Source organism: Barbatula barbatula (assembly GCF_947034865.1).
Source record: "Barbatula barbatula genome assembly, chromosome: 23".
NCBI classification, from domain to species: domain Eukaryota; kingdom Metazoa; phylum Chordata; class Actinopteri; order Cypriniformes; family Nemacheilidae; genus Barbatula; species Barbatula barbatula.
In genome coordinates this window covers 15,449,107-15,472,462 of record NC_136786.1, presented here as the reverse complement: position 1 = coordinate 15,472,462, position 23,356 = coordinate 15,449,107, and the positions used below count along the sequence as shown (strand labels likewise).

General features: G+C 38.0%; 1 protein-coding gene and 1 long non-coding RNA gene across 2 annotated transcripts; one reads left to right on the top strand and one right to left on the bottom strand.

Moving 5' to 3' along the window:
* Positions 1-4,665: 4,665 nt before the first annotated feature.
* On the top strand, positions 4,666-11,725 carry LOC306912062. The gene is made up of 3 exons (XR_013788302.1): positions 4,666-4,968; positions 10,032-10,180; positions 11,142-11,725. It is a non-coding gene; the product is annotated as an uncharacterized lncRNA (long non-coding RNA).
* Positions 11,726-16,002: 4,277 nt separating this feature from the next.
* Positions 16,003-17,792, bottom strand: bhlhe22 (basic helix-loop-helix family, member e22). Its single transcript, XM_079487644.1, has one exon. It carries the CDS (start codon positions 17,680-17,682, stop codon positions 16,891-16,893), a length of 792 nt encoding a protein of 263 aa, XP_079343770.1. The 5' UTR covers positions 17,683-17,792; the 3' UTR covers positions 16,003-16,890.
* Positions 17,793-23,356: the final 5,564 nt, after the last annotated feature.

The window sequence follows — 23,356 nt, the reverse complement described above, 5'->3', positions numbered from 1 at the left end:
AAAATGGACAAATTACAACAACTAGCCCAGCACAAATTCAATATTTGCTAAGCTGTTAGCTCACTCATTAAAATATGTAAACCGATCAGATATACAACATACCAGAGAGATCAGAGATACTATTTTCAAATCTCTTTTTATTTGTATATTCATTCTCTTTCATATCCCTAAATAAAAACAGGTCACATGACAAAAACAAAGTTTCCGTTTGTCGCGTCGCAGCCCCAGAAGGGTCATGGCAGAAATTATTGAACACAGGTTGAGTGACAGAAAGCGCTGGCTCAGGGATCAAGCAGATGTTGGAATCATAAAGAAACACACAGGCCCTGAATTAAATATGAAGCCTTAAGGCATAAAAACAGGTCGCAAGGATTATTGTAGTTCTACAATGTTTTCCATCTCAACCGCGGCACAGATTAATTGTAGTGTCTTGTATGTTTAAGCAAATCTCTGTGAACATAAATGTTTGGATTATACGAAATAACTGTAGTTATATCTCTGGATGTATCATTCTTGAACACTTTATTTCAAGCAGACAGCTGTTCTCAACATATTGCACATTCATTATTCAAATGACAGGGATCCCTGGACAGCCCCTGTTATGTCAAAGGGTTTAAGCATTTACTTTGGGCACAGAGATGAAATTTGTAAAAAGCCAAAGAACTTGACAGAATCTCCTCAGAACATGGTTTTACCAGGAAGTGATTTGTTAACCAATCATATTTCTGTGTTGTGGCATGTTTGCAGAGCAGAGCCACGTTTTGAGAGCTGTGAATGTTTTATTGTAGAACCGCCAGGTGATTAAATTATATTTATTATTACATTTAGGAAAATAGAATTTAATTAAATTAAATTAAAATGTTGACATAAATTATGTCTTATACATTCCGAAGCTTTTCCTGTAGATAGTAATTAAAAAATAGATAATCAAAACAAAACTAATCTTAAAGAGATAGTTAACCAAAAAATGAAAATCCTGTCATCATTTACTTACCCTCTAGTCATTTTAAACCTGTACAAGCTTCTTTTTTACGCAGAATACAAAGAGATCTCTTAAAAGAAATGACAAAAGGGTGAGTTAATGTTGATGGAATTTTCATTTTTGATTGATTTAAACTCAAGACATGGAAATTAAGTCTTTACACTCCTTTCATTTCGTTTCATACAGTGATTGACTTTTACTGGTTCTTGTCTTAAAGGAATAGTACACCTCCAAAATGAAAATTCTGTCATTCTTGTCATTTCAAACCGGTATGACTTTCTTTCTTCTTACAATTTCTTTGGTTACCAGCATTTTTCAAAATATATTTTTCATTTTTCTGTGTTTTGCAGAAGAAAGAAAATCACGAAGGTTTAAAATGACAACCAGGTGAGTCAATTATGACAGAATTTTCATTTTGAAGGTGAACTATTACTTCAAAGTTACTTTTTCATCAGGGATCTTGCATGCTTCTATTTAGTCATGTAGCACCCACATTCAAAGTCTGTGGCGTTTTGCCAACAAGACGACTCGTCTGTGCCTCCATCTCAATAAAGCAGCATCAACAAAGTCAGGGTCAGGGCCAGATGGGTGATGTAAGAATCGACACACTCCCAGAAATCACATTTGCTTTGCAAAGAAGGAAACTTACAGACGAAAACAATGGCGTTGTGCCTTTTTGGCAGCGAGTGGCAGGGTGCCACTGACAAAAGCAAATGTGATTAAATTTTAGTGGGATGGCTAGAGTCTCCGCAATCATCAGTGAGCTCCAGCTAAAGAGAGATGACACATAAATTACTCTGCCTCTTTGCCTATAATGGGACTCGTCACTGTGTGGAAGTATCTCGCACACAGAGTAAATGACAAGAATGTTCACAGCTAATAGACTAACAATTTGCCAAAGCATCTCCATCGTCAGGATCAAAATCATGGAGGGCCAAAGTGATCATCTCCTCTAAATGGTCTTTTTCTGAAACGGGTGAAAGCCTCCAGAGCTGTGATTTTAATTTCGAATCGTCAAGTGTTTTCAAAACGCGTGACATTTAGTTAGACAGTGAAATGTCAAATTTGGGATGGAAATGAGAAGAAATATGATATTTCCATCTATTTGCATTTGTAAACCTCTGAATGTCCGTGTGTATGGCTAAGCCTGTCTATGTTTTGGCGTGTTACGTGTCGGTAGTGTGTGGGAAAAGAGTCTAAGTTGTGTTTGTATGCGGACAGACCCCTGGGGAGTGACATTTTCCAGAAGCAGACGAAGGACAGCAGTGTGACTGTTTGGATCTAGTGGCGGGTCGCCACATTTAATGTCACACACCTCTTCTGCTCAGAATCTGTTATGGAAAAGAGTCAACACCGATTCAACAGACAGGGTTATGGTCTTACATGAAGCGCGTGTTGGAGTGTTCATGTAATTCAGATGACAACGGCACAGTCATGGGTTTGATTCTTGAAGAATGCATAGCATGGAGGAATTAAATATATTTCTTCAATGCACCGTAAGTTACTTAGGATAAAACAACTGGTGAATAAAACAATTCTGTACAAAATTATCTTGAATTGAAATACAGTTTTAAGATTAATTCTTAAAGGGACAGCTCACCCAAAAACGCAAATTCTGGATTCTGAATATTCTAAGTATTTACTCACCCTCGAGTCATCTGTATAAATGTCTTTGTTCCGATGAACACAGAGGAAGATATTTAGAAGAATGTTTGTAACCAAACAGTCCTTGGCCACCGTTGACTACCAAAAATGACTGTGCCTCAGAACTGTTTGCTTTCCTAAATTCTTCAAAATATATTTTTTTGGTGTTCAACAGAACAAAGAAATGTATAGGTGAGTACATTAAAGCAGAATTATCATATTTGGGCGCACTGTTCCTTTAAGTGTTAAGATTAAGAGTTTCTAATGTTCAGAATTTACAGAAATTAAATAAATCAAACAGCTAAACACATTTAAACATTTTGATTTAAAATCAGATCACGTAAACAGTTTTGTGTAAAGGTTTGGTTTCGGAATAAAAACATTAGCCTGACATGAACATAATGGAAGTCTACGAGTTGTACAAGATGTGTGTGTTGTAAGGGTTCATAAGGGTGAACAGCGGTGTGTAAATTCCTTGGCAGCGTGAGATATAGACTTGTGATCCTCTGATCTGTGATTATGTCTGAGCCTGTAAATATCATGTGATTAATCGAGACGGTTTGTTCTGCAGACGGCTCCTCCAGTCACCTTCACAGCTGGGAGAACAGAGCTGCCTGTTTGCCTGGATTTGTTTCAGTTTCGTCTGCCCGCAGCTTATTTCATTTAATAGCCCTTAAATCTGCTGCACTCTTTACTGTCTCAGTCGTCCTGTTTTCCTCCAGCCGTCTGAGTCGCACAATTTTGACCATGTCACGTGTGGTTTGTGCTTTGATTTTTATTCTTTTATTCGTGCACATCTTAAATGTGTCTTCAACCTCTGCTGTCACAGGACATTTTAACTGCACATGGATACTTTTGAGGTTAAGGAGGCTATTTTTTATCTTATGTACTTGGCTCATGCTAATAAACTGTTGCACTTTAACAGCACATATCCTACAAGGTAAAAATCAGAGGTGTAAAGTACTATTAGAGTATTTTTACTCTTTTAATATATTTTCAAATATAAATGATGTTCTTTATCAGAGTGTTTTACTACATTATAAAGGACACCCTATCATACTTTTTCCTCCACCACATTTGATAAATGAATGTTTTGAATAATTTATTTAAGTAAAATTAATTGAGTAAAAGCAATTAGTTAATAGATTCTTTAATGTAGATACAACATCGACATGCATCTATCACATTTAGTGGAGTAAAACGTGTGATGCATTATAATGTAGTAAAAGGAAGTAAAAACAAATATAAAAACACTCAAGTAGTTCAAAATTCTGATAAAAGTAAGAAAAACTTTCTAAGCGAGTTTGATTCATGTGTCATTCTAACTATGTTTTTATTTTTAATTTCTGTAGCTCAGTGCCGGGTGTAACTAGTTCCTAATAAATTCGTTACTTTCATTTAATTACTTTTCTCCTAAAAAGCAAAGTAAAGGATTATTCTTATTTTTTCTGTAATTTAATTACAGTTACTTCTGATTTAATTGAGCTTAATACTCTGTAATATAGTGGAAATGACATCAAAATTCCAAGTTTTACGATAAAACATATGCTTTAATGTAGCCTTCTCACATTTGTAATACTTTGATCCGTTAATAAAACTAAAGAATTTTATAGTTTTATTTAATTAACACTGCCTATAGGAAATTATAGTCTGTCAGATATTTGACCTGTGTTTTGACTTTCATAACCTTATATGTTTAGCTTATAGTCAATTTATTCTTGTGCAGGTGCTTTGTAACAATGAAAATTGTCAAAAGCGTTATATAAATAAAGCTGACTATTAATAAGAATACTTAATGTAGTTTTATAACATGTATTTGAATGAATTAAAATGTCTATCCTTGAATCACTTCTAATCCCAATTTATCAAGGTTGAAGTAGGATATAGAAAGTAATAAGTAATTCAATACTTTTTGAAGAGAGTACTTTGTACAGTAATCCAATTACCACATTGAACATGTAATTAGTAACTAGTAGTAACTTACCCAACACTGCTGTAGGTCTTTTATTTTGAAGGTTTCTTGTCTCTTATCACTAGTTGATAGATCTCTGAACTCTGATTACACCCACCTGTGCTTTTTTGTTGATGGAATACGATGACTGTGTGTAAAACCTACAAAGATGACTTATCGAAGTTTGTATCACGGTATATTTTAGGAAACTAAACTGCCATGAAAAACATAACAATCGAAAGCAACTGTAGATAAACCCAAGTTAATATGTAATGACTTCAAGGCTTCGTTCTCTTTATAAATGAGAATTTTTATTCAGTCAACCAACTGGAGTACTACGTGCACAGGATCGATATCAAGAGCAGCATTGAAATTTAAAGCCCCTCTCTTGGTAAGTGTTAACTTTAAGTCATGTTTATTTGCATAGTGTGAAGCCCCAAGCTGTGTGTGTCTCAGAATTGATATATATACAAAATGGACATGTTTCTAGTTATGACAAGACTGTTTTGTTGGGCAGAAATTTTTAGTTGGAGAGGCCTTCAAATATTGTTATGGATGTTTGGGCCTCCGAAGTGAAAAGGTTGGGATGCAAGTGTTTTAAAGGGACTTGGTACCAGTTTTGTTTGTATGCTTTGGGGATCTTTATTTGACTCAAACTGTTATTATTCACTTAACACACTTGTGATCTACACAAAGGCTTTTAAAATCTAAATAGCACACTTGGGCCTATTCCTGTTAAGACGACACACCCCCAGAGCCCAAAAAGTATTTTCTCCTCACTGACTGTTTGACAAATGCCCTGTCATCTCCCACTGTCTTTATCTCCCAACTACCCCTTTTCAAACCAGTTCACTTGGAAAATGCATTCGGATGGCACGGGTTTCTCGACGAGGGTGAGCGATTCTCCTGATTGCTGAAACCTCTACGATCTAGCAGTGATTGTCATTCTAAGACAGTGCAGGGGACATGTATGTCAGCTTAATAAAGACATTAAAGCTAGAGCCCGTCCAGCAAGATGCAAAACCCTGACCTGTCTAGGAAAATAGTTCTCTAATTGGTTTTGTGTGGTGGTGCTGCCCTGTCGTCCTCGCCCATCCGTCAACCCCACACACTACTGGTGCACATCACTTGTCGGTAGAGCCAGAAATCTCCTTAACAAGCTCTACGTTACATAAACGCTCCTTTTATGTTGAAAGTCTAAGTGAAGTTCGTACAGCGAGGTTGTATGTTGGTAACAATAGATAACCTGGGAATGTGTCCAAATTGTCTAGCTACTGTATGCAATTTTGACAGCTCGACCGTGGAGCGATGGAATTAAGTTCTTGAGAATTTGAAAGGGGCGTGAGGGTGGATGACAGGCCCTGGTGAAATATGCCAGCGCGGGCAGGTTCTCTGCAGGTTAAGATCAGGGAGAAAATGCAAATTTATTGAATGTGCTCACAGAGGTCCTGACACTATCTATTTATCACCCGACCTCCCAACAATGATCAAATACTTAAGTTATTGTTCTGTTTTGCTTGGTTGTTATAGATATTTTGCTAGTGGCATACAGTATTTTTGTCACTGCTGTTGTTTGACAAGAACCATTTTGTCAATACTTCGGTTTTAGAATCAGTTTGGAAATGTTGCAGTACTTTTTTAGTACGGTTGACCATTTAAGTGTTGCAACTTCAGGTGGTTTAAATATCTATGTATGTATGTATGTATACATTTTGTCACTATACATGACGATAACAGGTACTTTTGTTTTCTTATATAATGACAGTAGAAATGCAACAAAAACTACGGCATTACCTGCTGTAATTATCAAGCATTATTTGCTATGTTGACAATTCATTTTGATAAAAGTAGTGCCGAGATGTAATGTCTTGTATTAAGATGCTCTTATGTGAATATGTCTTCTCAGAGTTGTTTAATATCTATTCTTAAATATGCATGACATCAGCCATAGTCATTAGGTTTTCAATTAATTGTCATATTTTATTTACTTTAATCATTTCCGATTACAATGACTAAATAGCCGAACTGTTTTAGGTCAGTGTATGTGAACGCGTGATTGAGATACAGTATGCGACTCCGATTGGAATATTCAGATAATAGGTTGCTGAATGATCATTTGAAGACAGCATTAGCGTGCACTCATGTCGAGCATTCAACATGCTTTATTTTTAATCTGTCTCATTACTGATGATAAATTATGTCTTAATTATAATGATAAACACTCAGTGTAAATGAATGAGGTGTATCTGACAGGAGGACTAATTTGCTAATAATTATCACCCTGTGAATAAATTCTGACACTTTTCATTTTGCTGTACATGTTAGACATGTCTCTTTTGTATTGTGATGTCATAGTAGAGGAATTTGTAAACGTGTTATTTGACAGTGTAAGAATCATTGTTTCTACATTATGGTGCCACTTAAGAAGATAAAATAGAATTTGAGAATCGCTGTATAAGTACATGCACACACAGTATATGATTCTACAGCTTTTAAACTCAGTATAAAATAGGATCTCCATGCTTCGATGTCTGAATCTCAGACCTTGTTGCGCTTCAATCACACAAAAAGTCCTCTACACAAAATCCCCATGTCACTCTATTGACAAGCTAAAGTGCTCAGATAAGACTTGATTCATAGCGCTATGCCTCGGAGCAAACCGCAGCCGGCTGATCCAGCAGTGAGCTAAACCGTTTCAGTGATAAACGTGAGCCGAGGAGACGTGGAGCTCATCCGTTAAAATATACAGCTCGGGCTGCTCGGCAGCAGACCACTCGTAAGACGGGACAAGGGTGGGTGACCTTGAACCAATAACTGTTCCTGCTAATTGATTAATAATAAAATGTTTTTATTGTGCAAAAAAGCCTTAATTGAATTTTTCCCGATTTCGTGGTTGGTCCAATTTTTAGCTGAGGTTGTAAAACATGACTATTAATCGGCACAATGTAAAAGATTTCTGCGGTAACTGCCCTCCTTTGTCACAGCCCCCACTCTGCCAAACTTTACATTGAAATCAACCTCATTAAGCTGCAAATTACAACACGCAAAACGATTGGTCCTCATTAGCGCTGACTGATCCTTGGATGGATTGACAGCCTTATATTTTTTAATTAACTACACCTCACATTTAATCCGTCTAATAGCAGGTGTTCATTTTTTGTGTGTAAAATGGACAGAAGGGGAAAGGTGACACTAGGCTAGATTTTCAATAAGTCCTCCTTAAAGGCAGCTCCTTAAAGGTGTAGTTTGCCCCGAAATAGAAATTTTCATCATTTACTTAATCTCATGACTTTTATTCCTCTCTAGAACACAATACACAATTTACTACATTTCGTTACACTATACTTGTATATGTGTAATGACAATAAAGTTGAATCTAATCTAAAAATAGATATAAAAAAAACTTAAGAGAATTGCCCCTCTTTGACTTCTATTGTATGGACACACAACCACTGAGACATTTCTCAAAATATATTTTGTATTCCACAGAAGAAAGTGTCATATTCAGTTTTCAAATGATGTGAGGGTGATAAAACAGAATATCCCTTTATGGAAATATTCAAAATATTCTGATATATTTCTGATGTATTGCATATTATGCAAATGGTTTTATCTAGAAAAACACCCAGAGGACCATTAGTCTTGCCAAATTTCAGTGGGCTCTGTACTGTACATCCCATAATGCAATGCACTTGTCCTGACCCATCAGTCTGTGAAATGAACCAGAAGAAATTAACAGCTGTAGTTTAACTATGTTCTTGAATGTGAAGATTAAAGAAGCCCAATAGAAATGCCTTGATTAAACTTTTTTTGTTTGTTTTTCATGGTTACATCACGTTCTGCTGCTTGAAAAACTGTGATGTTAGCTGAGCCCTTAAGGCAAAAACTCAAAATGCCTCAATTGCTTGCATGCCAGCAGATGTACATGTTGTAACTGTGTACTAAATTGTATGTATACTTTGTATTTTGTAAATGACCTGTTTATAAAATGTATAAGCCCTTTGGACATAGATTCCCAGCGTGATGCAAACTACAGTAAAGATCAGGCTGTAGTCTATGACACGCTGTGCCATACATAACAGGGACTGACGTCTCTTCTGATAGGGTGTCAGTTAGGCTGTATGTTAAGGTTAGGTTGCTGGGCCAGGCTCTCGGTCTCATTACGGCACAAGTAGTTTGCTCTGCCGTTGTGGGCTTGTGAGCAGTTGCGTTGTACGCAAAGATCTATCTTTTATAAACATTGTGACGCAATAGCCAAAACGACAAAGATAAATCCATTATTTTGCCAGCTGGACTGGAAAAACGTTAATGTTATAGTATTAGCCGAAAATGTTCATATCACGATCATTTCTAGGTATTCAATTACATCTTTATTCTTGTTCTTAAAGGGCCAGTTCACCCAAAAATGAAAATCCAACCCTCGAGTTAATCCAAATCTGTAATAATGTCCTTGCTCCGAACACAGAGAAAGATATTTGGAAGAATGCTTTTTTAACCATACAGTTCTCGGCTTTTGACCGCCATAGTAGGAAAAATGACAATGCTAGTCAAAAGTGCCCCAGAACTGTTTGCTTTTTATACATTCTTCAAAATATCTTCTTTTGTGTTTAACAGAACAAACATTTATAAAGCAATTTTTCCTTCTTCTATGGAAGAGCGGCGAAGATATGGACAGCATGATGCTTTTCAAACAGACAGACGATCTCATGATGAAACGCTCTCACTCTTCCTCTTCTGTGAAAGTTCCTCACAGAAAGGCCACAACTAAAACCACTGAAGGTACTCCATAATACTAAATGCTCATATAGGACAAAATCAGTTTATCACAAACATGCTGTGAATCAGGCAGCTCCAGTACAACTCGTATTCCATCATTTTATTCCCAGAAGAGCAACTGTGTATTCATGTTGCAATTGTAGTTTTCAATCCATGTTTATGCAGTTGTATGATTGTTGTATGATTTAATAGTCACACCTCCATGAGATCAGAGCGTCTGGTTTTACGGTGCTTGAAGCGTGCGCTCGGAGGGAGGGGCTATGTTTATGGGCTGATCCCTTGACATGCCCTAAATTGCCTTGTTTGCTCAGCACATGCACAGAAACAGATGCTGCTTCACTGCACCGGGTCATTCACTTCATCTCCTGGTGCTTGGTGGAAGACCTCCCTGGTTACCCTTCTTCTCTCACACACAAATACAGTCATGTAAATTATTCTCGTTGACAGACACACACACACACACACACACACACACGTACTGTATGTGTGTTTACTTGGTTAACGGGGACGTTTTATAAAATAATTGTGGTTTTTCAATTCAGATTACTATAGAATGTAAAATACATATCACTATAGAAGTTTACAGAATGAAAATTCAGATGTTTTAGAAAAATTGTGAATAATGAATAAATCCAGTGACTTCCATTATTTACTCATTACTGTCTGGCTTTCTTCAAGCCTGATGTGTTAAAGGTCCAGTGTATGAAATCTGGCGGGGAGATTGCAAACTGCAACCAACACCTCACTCCACCCTTCCAAAGCACTACGGCGGCTGACCCAGGGCTAAGATGTCATCACGTTGTTACTTCTTTGTCGAAGGACATAAGGTATTTATGCTCTGTCGAGCAGTTTGTCCGTTTAGGGCTACTGTAGAAACAACATGGCGAATTCCATGCAAGGGGACCCCCGGAGTACAGAGTTAGTAGATAGATATAGCTCATTCTAATGTAATAAATACGTAACGCTTGATTATGTAAGGTCTTTATAGACTTCTGAAGATGTAGTTACGTATATTGTATTGCATTTCTGTCAGTAGATCCTCCAAAAAATGATACACCGCACCTTTAAATAAGGAAGCAGCTCTCCCCGTGGAGAGTAGTCGCTTTGTGGAGGATGAATCGGACATGTCATTTAGAGCTTTGTTATAGAGGTCCGTGATCCTTGGCCTAGATTATTATGATTAAGATCCACCTAGCAGACGACTGTCCAATTGTCACCTTTAATACTGCAGTGGATCTGGAAGTGCACGTGTGTGTTGCTACAGAGCGGGTGATGGTTTATTGTGTTTGGTTCCACCAAACCAACACTTGTTCAACGTTAAATAGATGTCGTAGTCAATGTTTCATTACTGAAAAAATAAATTCATGTTTTTAAGTCAACTCAAATTTCTCAAAGTACAAGTCAGTGAATGTTCAGCCATAATGCAATTCTGATCTGTGCTGATTACAGTAAAAAGGTTTATTCACCACTGAGTATTAATACAATATATAGAAAAATAATTAAATGATAAACTCCTCTACAAACAGTAAATGAACCAGTAAGCATAAAAACATTTGGATAAACTCGAGTGCTGCATGCTTCACCGTGTCTCCTTATTTTTGTATTTTTTGTGAACACTACAGATTATTAAGCAGATGAGGTGAAGGCTTTGTGTGGTTTTGTGGTGGCGGCTGGTAGAGAAGTCAGCTTTGATTACCAACTAAGTGCCGTGCTGCCAGACAGGGGTCTACATGCTGATATGCATTCTATCAGAATGATTCATGCAAATTATGCACATTATTCCTGCAGGAATCTCCACTGAACTGCCCGGAGAAATTGCCGGAAATTAGCCATAAAATTCACTGTGTCGGAAATGCAAGGTGAAGGCCACCAGGAAGCCAAGGACACGGGGCTTGCGGTTACGTCCGTGTGTATAGTGTAGATGTCGTGTGCGTGGTCACCTGGTGTTTTATATCTTTATGGCGTTAGTCAACTCTGTAGTGTTCATTAAGGAATTTATTTTGCTAACACACTGATGAGATTTTAAGTCACATGTTTCATAATAGGGCAGTGGTATGAGAAGAAGCGTAATGTCCATGGGTGTTACACTTAAACAACCCCAGCTGTTCATCAGCTAGCTCATTCGTTTTGTCCTGCATCCCCCTCCCACCTGCAGGTTCCCTGCCTGTTTGCCTCTGTTATTTATAGCATTCATTCAGTCATGTGTTTCCCCACAGTACAATGAATGTTGTTTTTATTTTCAGAAATTTAATTCCAAGTCTGACACCCAAAGCTAAAATATTTTAACCTCCATAAAAAATTGTGGAACTTTTGTTTGTGGTGTTAAAGATCCCAACTTTGATTTGAAATGTGATTAAATGCGATAAACACACAATAAGTTTTTTCTGATCATTTATTTGAATTAAAGTAGTTTATTTTTAAATGAGATTATTCACTTATTTATTGAAATATAGACAGCTTTGCAAGATGTAAACACTGGTCCAGAATTGGTCTAATAAAAAAGTGGGCTATAACCATAGGGAAACAATAAAAGACATGATTTTTCCATTAATCCTCCATTAAGCAACAATCAACGGGAGGTTTGCTTAAACTCCTTGCGTGCACTTTGTGTCTCATAGCTGATCCTGTACGTCTGACCTGTATCATGGAGCGAGAGAAGAGCGCTGTAGATGTTTCATGCTCTGACTGACTCCCCAAGTAATGGTGTTGTCCTGCTGACACTTTAAAACTTCCCCCACAGCCACAATTAATGAATATCAAAAGCTGGAAATAAATTTCACATCGTAACGTAGTTTCTGAAGGTCAGTGACCGCAAACCACGGCCCTCCGGTATGTCTAGAACAGGTGCTGCGCTCTTTTGCTCGCAAACACCTAAAAGTATTGTACCTGGCTATACTGTATCAGTCTTCAATAGGAACATTAATATCCACGTTCCGTTTTACAGTGGTAAAAATGAATCATGAGTCATTTGGCATGGCACGAATCAGACTGTGATCACACTTTTGTATGTACAGAACACATATGGTGATTATGTGACAACAGTTTCGTTTTAATGAAACTCATGCTGCTGTACTTTCTTTTTTTACTTTTTCAGACACATGGTTGCTTGCGCCTGCACTTGTATCAAGTCCAAATTACACATTTTCTGTGTCATAACCCCCAAATTGGCTTTAATTGGGTTGAACATACACTTCAGACATTCTAACAATTGAAACTTTTCCCTCAAATACACAAAAGGCGGCTCTCTTGATTTGTGCAAAATAAAAAAAGTGCAGGTGTTGTGTCACTTTTGACCTCCTGTGCAATAGTAATTTTTCACCAGCAGCGTTGCGCATTATAACGTGTAATCTGAGAAAATGTGCAAATACATCAGATTATTAAAGAAAAGGCCAAAGGGATTAAGATGCCTTTTTAACCTCATATATCCAGATTATAAAAATGCATAAAAAAATCGAATAAATACTGAGTACAAGGAATCGATCATAATCAGCAATGACGGAACTAGAGCCAAACTCTTAAAAGATTTCCTGTATTTTTATGGCTGTAAATCTGGTATAATTAGATGTCAATCAAACCAAATCGACCTGAATAACATTAATCTTTAAACCCCAATTATATCCAGAATTTAAATAATTTGTAATAAATTATTTATTCTAGGAGTGTGGATCAAAATTTATAGATTGTAACATTTCTGTAACATTGTTTCCCACAGTTAAATTTTTTAAATAGATTTAAAATTTGTTTGAAAGTTACACAAAATCTGTGTTGCCATTTGGTGAGTATGCATCGTCTGAGTCTTCATCATTCAGTCTTTTTCAACTCAGAATTTATGCCTGTGCATCTAAACATTGACAAAACCATTTTCAGCAATAAATACTTAAAACTTTACACTGGTCATTTTATTTCCTGAGCTTTTCTGAACAGCGTGCACGGCCAAGTGTGAATTACAGTGCATGACATTTGGGTAGCGTTGTGTGTACATGTACAGCATATATCTTTGTAGGTATAAGAACGGAGAAGCAGGATGATTCAATTTCTTAGCTTTGAGTCTGCTGCTGATATGAATACTATAACGTATACTTTGAATATCCTTGTTTATCACGACCCTGCATTCATCACATCTATATTACAAATAGATGCCCTGGTGGCTCTTGATATGGTAAATTGGATATTTTATGGCTTATGAAAAGGCGCCTTTTTATCTTTCAATTTTTCCCATCTGCATTGTAGCTTCAGAGGTCGTGAATAATAGACAGATTAAGCTTTATTAGGTTTGTGAACACTGCTGTTGATTTTGGGTCACTGTTAGGATGGTTATCTGTGAGTTGTCCCATTGGTTTTCGCGGGGTTAAACTCCTGGTGAGTCGTTTTTAAAATTAAATGAATGAAACTGATTCAGATTTAACCTGACACATTAAAATCAAAGATCTCTTTGATGGCACTGCTTTCACATCTAGTTCAAATTGCTCTTAAAGACTCCTGTCCTAATTCTCGGTAGTAGGCCATTTGTCATGAGCTAATCGCTGTGTTTAATAATGCATCCTTGCGCATTATATAATTAATGCACTTGCATTGACTTGTTATTGACTCACACCGATTCTGTCTGTTAAAGCATGTGGAAGGCAGTACTATTTGGTGAATAAAAGTTGCAATGGGAAATTGAACATAGAATGATGGAAATCATGTAAATAGGGTCATGAAAGTAGTTGACTCCACACAGTAATTACTCACAGTATTTATCCAAGCAAGCTTTTGTGATGGCTGATTACTGCTGCCCCTGATTAATGCCTCCTGCATGTGTCTCCACATCTGTGCTGTGCTTCGAATTAGAGAGGACAGAGTCCTACCAGAATACGAATGTTTTTCAAATGACTATACAGAGTTGAAATATTGAAAAGAGTGAAGTTGTTTCAAAATCCCTTCCTGTCATGCTATGGTGTTGTGATGAAGAGTTATATCAGTCCTCCATTGTTTATTTCATTCACCAGCTTCGCATTGCTGATATTAGTGTTCTCTACCTTAAACATTAAAAACACCCATGCCATGGAGTTTGCTCATGTGCACACACATAGTCCAACAATACTGTCCTGCCTTATTGACACACCAGATGGGCTCATCGACAATAAAGGTTTTCGATGTTTTGTGATGCACTATTTGTTTTATTTGTAGAAAGGATACGATTACTGTAATTGGTTAATGTGTAAAATTAAAAGGGTTCTGGCTTTAATTATGTAAGATTTTGTCTTATTAAACGGTGGTTGAGTGGGGTTGTCATGTCGTCAATTAAAAACTGAAAGAATATCTGGTGAAATACACGAATGTGCCCCTGGCAAACCACTCGTATTCGACTACAGTTTAAGATCTCATTTTTCATTGCACTAAAAAGGTATTTCCGGTGACGTAGTTTTACTAGAAAAGATTGCGATGACACGCAGTAACTGAGAGGTTGGTGCTGTCCCTGGTGCTGAACATGCAGCGCGTGAAAACGTTTTCATTGTTTTTAATGTTCGGTAGAAACATTTTTGCCACAATGACTTGTAAAAGATTAGATTGTTGTAACTGATTGGAAATTAAAACTTGCTGGTGGATTTTGTACGGATTAACGCTTTGTTGAAAGTAACATTTATCTAATGTACTCAGATTTTAGATCGATTTGTTTGACCTCAAGACGTTGCTTGTTAAAGCAAATTGTTGTATTCACTTTCTGCTGTGCTGAAGTTAATTGCATTCGTGTTTTAATTCGTATTATTACTATAAGCCCGTCATTACTACTATTGATTCGTAACATTTACTGTGTGTTTATTTTGTTTACCTTTTAATAATTGTATGGATAGCAAATGTTAAAAAAAACAATTGACAATCATTTAATGCATAATTTCTTTTCGGGAAATTTCGTCTAAAAATGTATCTTCGAGTGTCGAAAAAAGAAATGATATTAAAACATGTCGCCTTCGAAAGTTACGTTTTTAAGTCGAAACACAGTTGGTGTTGCACTTCACCATCGTGTCTGGGGCCATCTTCCTGTCCATATCTAATTCGTTCTCATTGTGATCGGCATCCGAGCTAGAACAATGCAAACTAATGACACTGATGTTGATGACTGTTTCCTGTGATTAAAGACACCCAATTACTGCAGTGAACAGTGTCGTAATTATGTTCCTTAATCACTTCCAGTAGCTTTAATTGCCTTAACGACGTGTTTAATTAAAAGGAATATAGGTATTACAGTAGACAGTTTTGATACACTGTTGTTTTCACATTAACATTATTAGACACCGTTACGGATTTTTTAAGTTATCATGATGAGACTAATCGGGTCTTCCTTCGATACTGAGAGACGTTCACTTTTGCCCGCGCCTGGCCTTTTTTCCCAAAGCTATTCCATGTAAACGAACTTAAAATAAAAACATTGCTGTTACACAATAATTTGCTAATTTAAAGAGAGCACTGCTAAATGTTTTGCTTCGTTCCCAAACGTAATAAAAAAGATTGTTGCATGATGCCAAAAACATTTGACAAATTGTCTTTTCGTCATCCACAAAATATTTTTTTGCGATGTATTGATCTTACATGATCTCTATCGAAGTAACAAGAATCAGTACTACTAGAGGCTTAACAACATACAACCAGGCGACAATACGTTGGATCAAAATATTTTAATAAAGCTCTCCAATACATTAACACATACAAATGGCCCTCTCCGGTCACAAGTGAAATTTATATATCTACAATGCTTCTAGCTTTGACCTGACAACAAGCTGAAACCGTCACGTGCCTAGCCAAACTGTGTGTGTTTGTAAAATAAAATAATAATATTAATAGTAGTTGCAATAAACCAAAATCTGCTAGATTTACAGCAAATATGTCAATGCATAACCAGACCAAGCATGCAGACCCACTTGATATCATCTATTTAGAGAAATTAAAAACCAAAACTTTTATGGTTCCACCAAACTAACAATATATTATATACAATTTTAAATAACAACAATCTCAACTAAGATTTCGTAATATCATGTATGCTTCTTCCGAATAAAGTCTGTGTGATAAATCCAATATTCTGCTCCTCACAACAGGATGCGGCTTTTAAAACACAGATGTCAAACATGTACATGAAATCCATTCAAAGCAGCAAGAATACGAAGAGCAAATTCGAGTAAAACCTTACATATTTTGGCGTCATAAACAAGGTAAAACATGGTTGCATGTTGTCAGGTCAGTAGTACACGTCATTCTGAAGGGTCCACGTTAATGTTGATAATGAAACTGTTCGTTATGCCCCCACCTATGACATAGACTTTGTTTGGTTTATCTCACTCTTAACATACGTAAAGTATAGGCTATACCGTATATACACAATCAGTTTTGAACAAATGTGTTTCTTTGAATGAAATTGTTTGCAAGTGTAAGAAAAGTTTTTAGCATTCTTTTTATATTGAGCTCATTTTAAAACAGTCAGTCTCTCTTCAACAGTCAACAGTTTCGCTGAATTAAGTCAAAAGTTTCGCATGTGCTTCTACGAAAGTCGCTGCAGAGTTTAAGGCTTGTCAGTGCATTGCTTACAGAGGCTGGAGGTGACATTGTTGAAAAGGGCACATTTGTCTGGACAGGAGGATGCTGCAACTCCTGGGGGGAACGGGTAACCAGCCGGCTGTTCGTATGCGCTTAAACCCGGCGTGAGAGCTGTGGTCGCGGGCAACGAGGCAGCAGAGATTGCCTGGCCTTGGTTTAGATACGCAACAAGCCTCCTCATCTCTTCCAGCGCCTGTGCCTGCATGAGGATGTAATTTTTGGCTAACAGCAAGGTGGCAATTTTGGAGAGTTTCCGTACCGAAGGGCTGTGCGCGTAAGGTATGACCCCCCGCAGTTCATCAAGCGCATCGTTCAGATCGTGCATTCTCCTCCTCTCCCGGGCGTTGATGTTTAGTCTCAGAGTTTTCTGCTCTTTGTTTTTCTTACCTCCTTCAGACTTTCCCCCGGACACCGACATTCTCCCGTCCGTCATTAGCATCATGTCGCACCGGTCGTCACTATCATCGTCCGGGCTCTGTTCTCCTCCGCTACTCTCCGCAGCGGAAGCCCTGTTTGCGCTCTCACCGTATTTCACACACAAAGATCCGGTCGGCAGACCCAGCGTCCCCGCTCTCCCTCCCGTCAATCCTCCGGGTTGAACGAGGTCTGGCTGTTCAAAACAGCTGACTGGCGACTGGCTGTCCCTGGAACCAAGATCGATACCCGGCGTCGGCCGAAATGAGTCCATCTTTGTGCTAGAGACTGCGCTAAGAGTTTTGTGAAAAATGTCTCCACCCAAGTTCATTCTCCTGTCCATAGTCTCCAAAAAGTCAGATTTGATGAGACTTTACTCAGCCACTCTCCTCGGTTGCGGTTTTAAGTTTCTACTCTATGAATTGGAGTTGATGTTGATGACTGCTACACTTGTCAAGTGAGGTGTAGAGACAGTAGCTCCTCCTAAAGTGCTCTACACTGCGTTTATCATGTTGAGACACACTTTGTAGATCACGGCGGCGATCAGCATCAGCAACAGAAGGGGGAGTCTTTTACATCATTATCTCAAGTCGGGCTATTAATATGAAGAAGATTCGCCTATCGGGACTGCGCGCTCGCTACCCAATCAGGTTAACGTTTTAATTAATGGGATTAAAACGGTAACAAACAATCCCGCCTGTAAACACTCCACTCGGATCAGGCTTTATAAAAGGATTCCGTCTCTTTTTTTATTTCTCTCTCCATCTGTGATCGCGATTTAACGATAGTCTCTTATTGTTCTAAATGGACATCTGTACTCAACAACGTGTGTCATTAGATTTGGACCACAGATAACAGACAACTTTAACGATCTGAATTTTGTTTTACTGTTGTCATGTTGCCCTAATTTATTGTAGGCTATGCCATGCTTACTGTTCAGCAGAGTAGCCACGAATCCGATTAAACAATGCATTTATGGAATCACATCTTTATTTGTTGCCTAGTTAAGATAACTTATTCACCAGGAGGGAGGTCTAAATGTTTGTTTACCTGCTTTGCTCACACATGTGCGTGAACGTCGTGCATTTGTGTGTTTAGTTTTTCTTCAGTATTTATATTGCATCAGTGTCCGACAATGAACGGTGTAGTCAAAAAAGACCAATTGTTTTTATGAGCGCGTGTCGCCTCCACGTGGTCATAATGGCACTAGACAAGCTGTATTGGTTTGAAATGATGACAATGTGAAGTCCTGTCTTTTGTTACTTTATTTTTATGAATTTAAAATCATCTAAAGTCATAACTTGTTTTTAATATCTTAGCAATGAACCCTAGATTTGTATTTTGGGATAAAGAAATGCAACGTTCGCCCAACAATAAAAATCAATTAATAATTTGCTTGCTCTCACGGAACCAACCAATATTGGCCCTGACTTCCACTGTGTGGACACAAAACCACTGATGCATGTTTCAATTTTAAATTCATATCGATTCATATTCTAATAAACGAGTTATAGAAAATGGAGAAAATCATGTTTCCCATATGTTTGAAGAAATACAATTTTTTATTCTGAGCTATGAAGCTTGTAACCCTGGCAGTAATTGGCAACAGAGAACCTGAGGTATGCTCTTACAGGAAAGAACACCTTCATGGCCAATCAAACCAAGCTAATGAGACAAGATGAGTCTGGACAGTTAAACTGCATGCAGTCTCGCTCTCGCTTTCTCGCTTTCTTTCTCGCTTTCTTTCTCTCTCTCTCTCTCTCTCTCTCTCTCTCTCTCTCTCTCTCTCTCTCTCTCTCCCTCTCCCTCTCCCTCTCCCTCTCCCTCTCCCTCTCCCTCTCCATCTCCATCTCCATCTCCATCTCCATCTCCATCTCCATCTCCATCTCCATCTCCATCTCCATCTCCATCTCCATCTCCCTCTCCCTCTCCCTCTCCCTCTCCCTCTCCCTCTCCCTCTCCCTCTCCCTCTCCCTCTCCCTCTCCCTCTCCTCTCCCTCTCCCTCTCCCTCTCCATCTCCATCTCCATCTCCATCTCCCTCTCCCTCTCCCTCTCCCTCTCCCTCTCCCTCTCCATCTCCATCTCCATCTCCATCTCCATCTCCATCTCCATCTCCATCTCCATCTCCATCTCCATCTCCATCTCCATCTCCATCTCCATCTCCATCTCCCTCTCCCTCTCCCTCTCCCTCTCCCTCTCCCTCTCCCTCTCCCTCTCCCTCTCCCTCTCCCTCTCCCTCTCCCTCTCCCTCTCCCTCTCCCTCTCCCTCTCCCTCTCCCTCTCCCTCTCCCTCTCCCTCTCCCTCTCCCTCTCCCTCTCCCTCTCCCTCTCCCTCTCCCTCTCCCTCTCCCTCTCCCTCTCCCTCTCCCTCTCCCTCTCCCTCTCCCTCTCCCTCTCCCTCTCTCTCTCTCTCTCTCTCTCTCTCTCTCTCTTTTACTGTACAGTATTTCCTTCAGACAGCTTACAGCCAAAGTGTCACCTAATCAATTTCTCAGTTTGACACAGGACTATGCTACTGAGGTTATAAAATACTTTTTCATAACTGAATTGAAATGAAGATCTCTTCTTGAGTGCATTTTTACATTGCATTTAACCTTCCCGGTCAAAAGTGACCGAAGCCTGAAATGTTTTTTTTCAGGAAAAGTGATTTTTTACACTCTTGATATTTTTGTCACAAGTGCTGGGCACTTTATTGATGCACAGTGGCTGATTACCACCAACAAATTATCTGTATATATATATACACACACACACACACACACACACACACACATATATATATATATCCCTCTCCCTCTATATATATATATATATATATATATATATATATATATATATATATAAATCCCATCATTTTCATCAATTTTTGAGCTTCCGATGGAGCTACAATTTTTAATATTTCAAAATGTAAATTTTTCGGTCAAAAATGACCGAAGCATCCCAGAGAGTTAACAACATGTTTTGCAATGGCCGTTTTGTCCACTTGGTGTCAGACTGCACATGTGTTTTAAATATAGGGTGAACACAAGGATATGTTATGACTGAATGTCAATAAATTGATTCATTCATTCAACTTTTATTTCCAGACTCAATGTCCATTACAAAAGAAACATACAATACACAAAAATTTTAAAAGACAATTTTACCAGTATTTCTCATAGATGACTGGTATTGGATTCACAACAACATGATAATAGCATTCTGTGAATTTTCCAGCTGACAAATAAATGTATACATTAAATTTCTCATTCAAGCAATAAAAGTTATTTCTCTTGACATACAAAATAGATTACTTGCACTTGCACAGAATGTTTGCATCAGAACGTTTTTTGGATTATTTAATATATTTTGGGAGGATTTTTAATAATCCTGTATGAGGATAACAAAATGAGCACTGTTTGGTGAACATACATTATCAGTCTAATATACAGACACTTAATTATCCGTTTGCCGATCAGACTATACTGACACCTTTAAAGGTTGTGAATGAAGAAAGATGTTTCTTACAGGCAGAATGCAGGGGGTAACTTGACCAGGATAACACTTTGTTTGGAACCAATCCCCTGTGAGTTCGTATACAGGCGGCAGGACGTGACGCCACCTAGTCAATTTGATGAAACTATTGGTGCTAAAATATCACCCTTTATTTCTAAAATGAACAATAGTTTGAACATATTACCATGTTTTTGGGGTTTTATTAGTAGTATAACATACCACAAATGTACCATGGTCTAACAATACTAACAATGGCTATGGTTAAACCGTGATTTGTTAATTGAAATGGCTGTCTGCCAAAATAAAACCTGTACTGTACACTTTTACTATAATGAAAATAAAACAATAAAAATGAGATCTGTACCATTTTTCTAAACGTGTTACTTATATAGCAACGTCATTCGTGATTTATTCCGTCCTAACATAAAATACAACATTTAGGCGCCGTTTCACAGACATGTGATCTTAAACCAGGACTAGTAGATTTTAATAAAACGCCTTGGATAAAAGCATTACTGATTCTGAAGATATGACAGGGCAATTTATTTTCAGCTCAAACATACATTTTAGTCTGGGACTAGTCTTGAGCCTTGTCGGTGAAACCGGGCAGTAATGGTTTAAATGAGCGATTATATTTTACTGCTCCTTTAGATGGCGTAGTTGAACTATATAGTGTGACTGTGCACATGTAAATATTCTGTTCTTGTGCTTAAAACGATCACTGGTTGCATAGCAACGCAATCGAAGCGAGGCATGTTGTTTTTTAGTGAGTAGCAATTTTATCATTTCAAAGTGGTCACTTCATACCAATTACTGCATACTTCTGATACGAGAGCAGCTCACCCCGTGCAACCGTGCCCGCGTGTGCTAATCTGTCAAGGCTGGTGTGTGATTAGAATAATGATGAGAGCCTTCATGTGATGCATGACTCTAGGGCATAGAGAGACTAAACTGATTTAGTTCATGTATTGCGTCGTAAGATGAGATAGATGAGTCAAGAAAGATGCGCGTTCTTTGGAAAGTTGCCTTTTATTACGTAGGCGCGCTCTTTGTGATGATTTGATGTGGTAGATGCATAAACACCATTCTGCGAACACGTTGGAATAATTCAGCTGTGCGGTACGAAACAATAGTGCCATACTTGCGTAGTGATGCATGCAGTATTTCTGGTGTCGTCTCGGCCTGATTTATTTATGTATTTCTTGAACTCCGGGCATGATATACTTCGTCTCGTTTCGTTGTCCTCTTTCATAAACCATTTTGACAGACGATTAGCTTGGCTGTGACTGCTCGAACAAGTCGATTATATATAGTTAAATACCTTTTTGTTCGCTAAATTCCAACCTTTCGTGATTAATCAACGTCAAGCTCTATAGTCTTGAGTGTCATTGATTCACACACTACGGTTGTAGCCATTAGGGGTCGACATTTCCTTTCCGATCTTTTTGTTGTGTACAACGTGAAAATGGACTCTTAGGCAGAACATATCTGTATATTGTTTTTAACCGAGCAGAAACAGCCGTATAACTTGTTCCATATGGGACAGTGTAATGATTTCCAGGTGATGTCTTGAAAATATAGATTATTTGTGCAATGTGAGAATGTAACCCGCTTGACAAGTGGATGAGTGGGTGCTTGATTGACATTAAGCTAGATGTGCAAAGTCTGTAAGATTTAAAACAGCGATGTATAGTTGGGGCAAATTAAAAATGATTACAAATGAAATGTCATCTTTCCAGAAAGATACATATATGAAATTCTTCTTTATTTATCATGAATTTAGGTGTGAAAACGTAATTTACCCTGCGTTCCAACGAATGCGTACACATATCTGCAAAATAAATTCAGCACCACATGCGGTGGACAGCGCCTCCACTTGAAGACTTGTGCAGCATTGTATTGTTGTTCATTTTTAGTGGGCTAACGTCACACACACAAAAAACGCAAACACAAACTTAAAGCCATGTCATGATTTACGTTTTATTGGAAAACCTAAATGTGAAACGCATGTAGATTTGTTTTAATCCTGCCGTATTCATAGGCCTCCGGAGGTGGAAGGCTCCGCTCTTGGCATTCACCGCGTGCCTTAATTGTAAGATATTAAATCAAGGTCCGCTGTGAACACGGAGAGCCAGAGTCTCAAATCACACATTTTCTGTCTAAAATACAAAGCATGCTCCTTAAATCATTGAAACCTTCGCCTAACCGCCGTATTTTCACAAAATCCTTTAAAATCTTCTTTCATCCAGCGTCTGCTGTTTGGTGTCCCATTGCGGTAGGAATAGCTTGCTTGAAGAAGGCAACTGTGTTGTATTCCTGTGATATGAGTAATTTTCAGAAATCCGGCTTTTTCGTGTTCTGTGTTATTGAATGACAATTTTACACATACTTTAAATACAAATTTGCTATAAATGCAAATTTATGGTTTAACCACCGTGAGATGAGCCATGAAATGTCGACAGCGGAGGGAAAAGGCCTTCGTCTGCATTAAATTACTTGACGCTGATTTCAAAATGACAGT

Excerpts from the sequence above, each read along its gene's own strand:
- bhlhe22 (XM_079487644.1), bottom strand. The coding sequence starts at position 17,682 with ATGGACAGGAGAATGAACTTGGGTGGAGACATTTTTCACAAAACTCTT.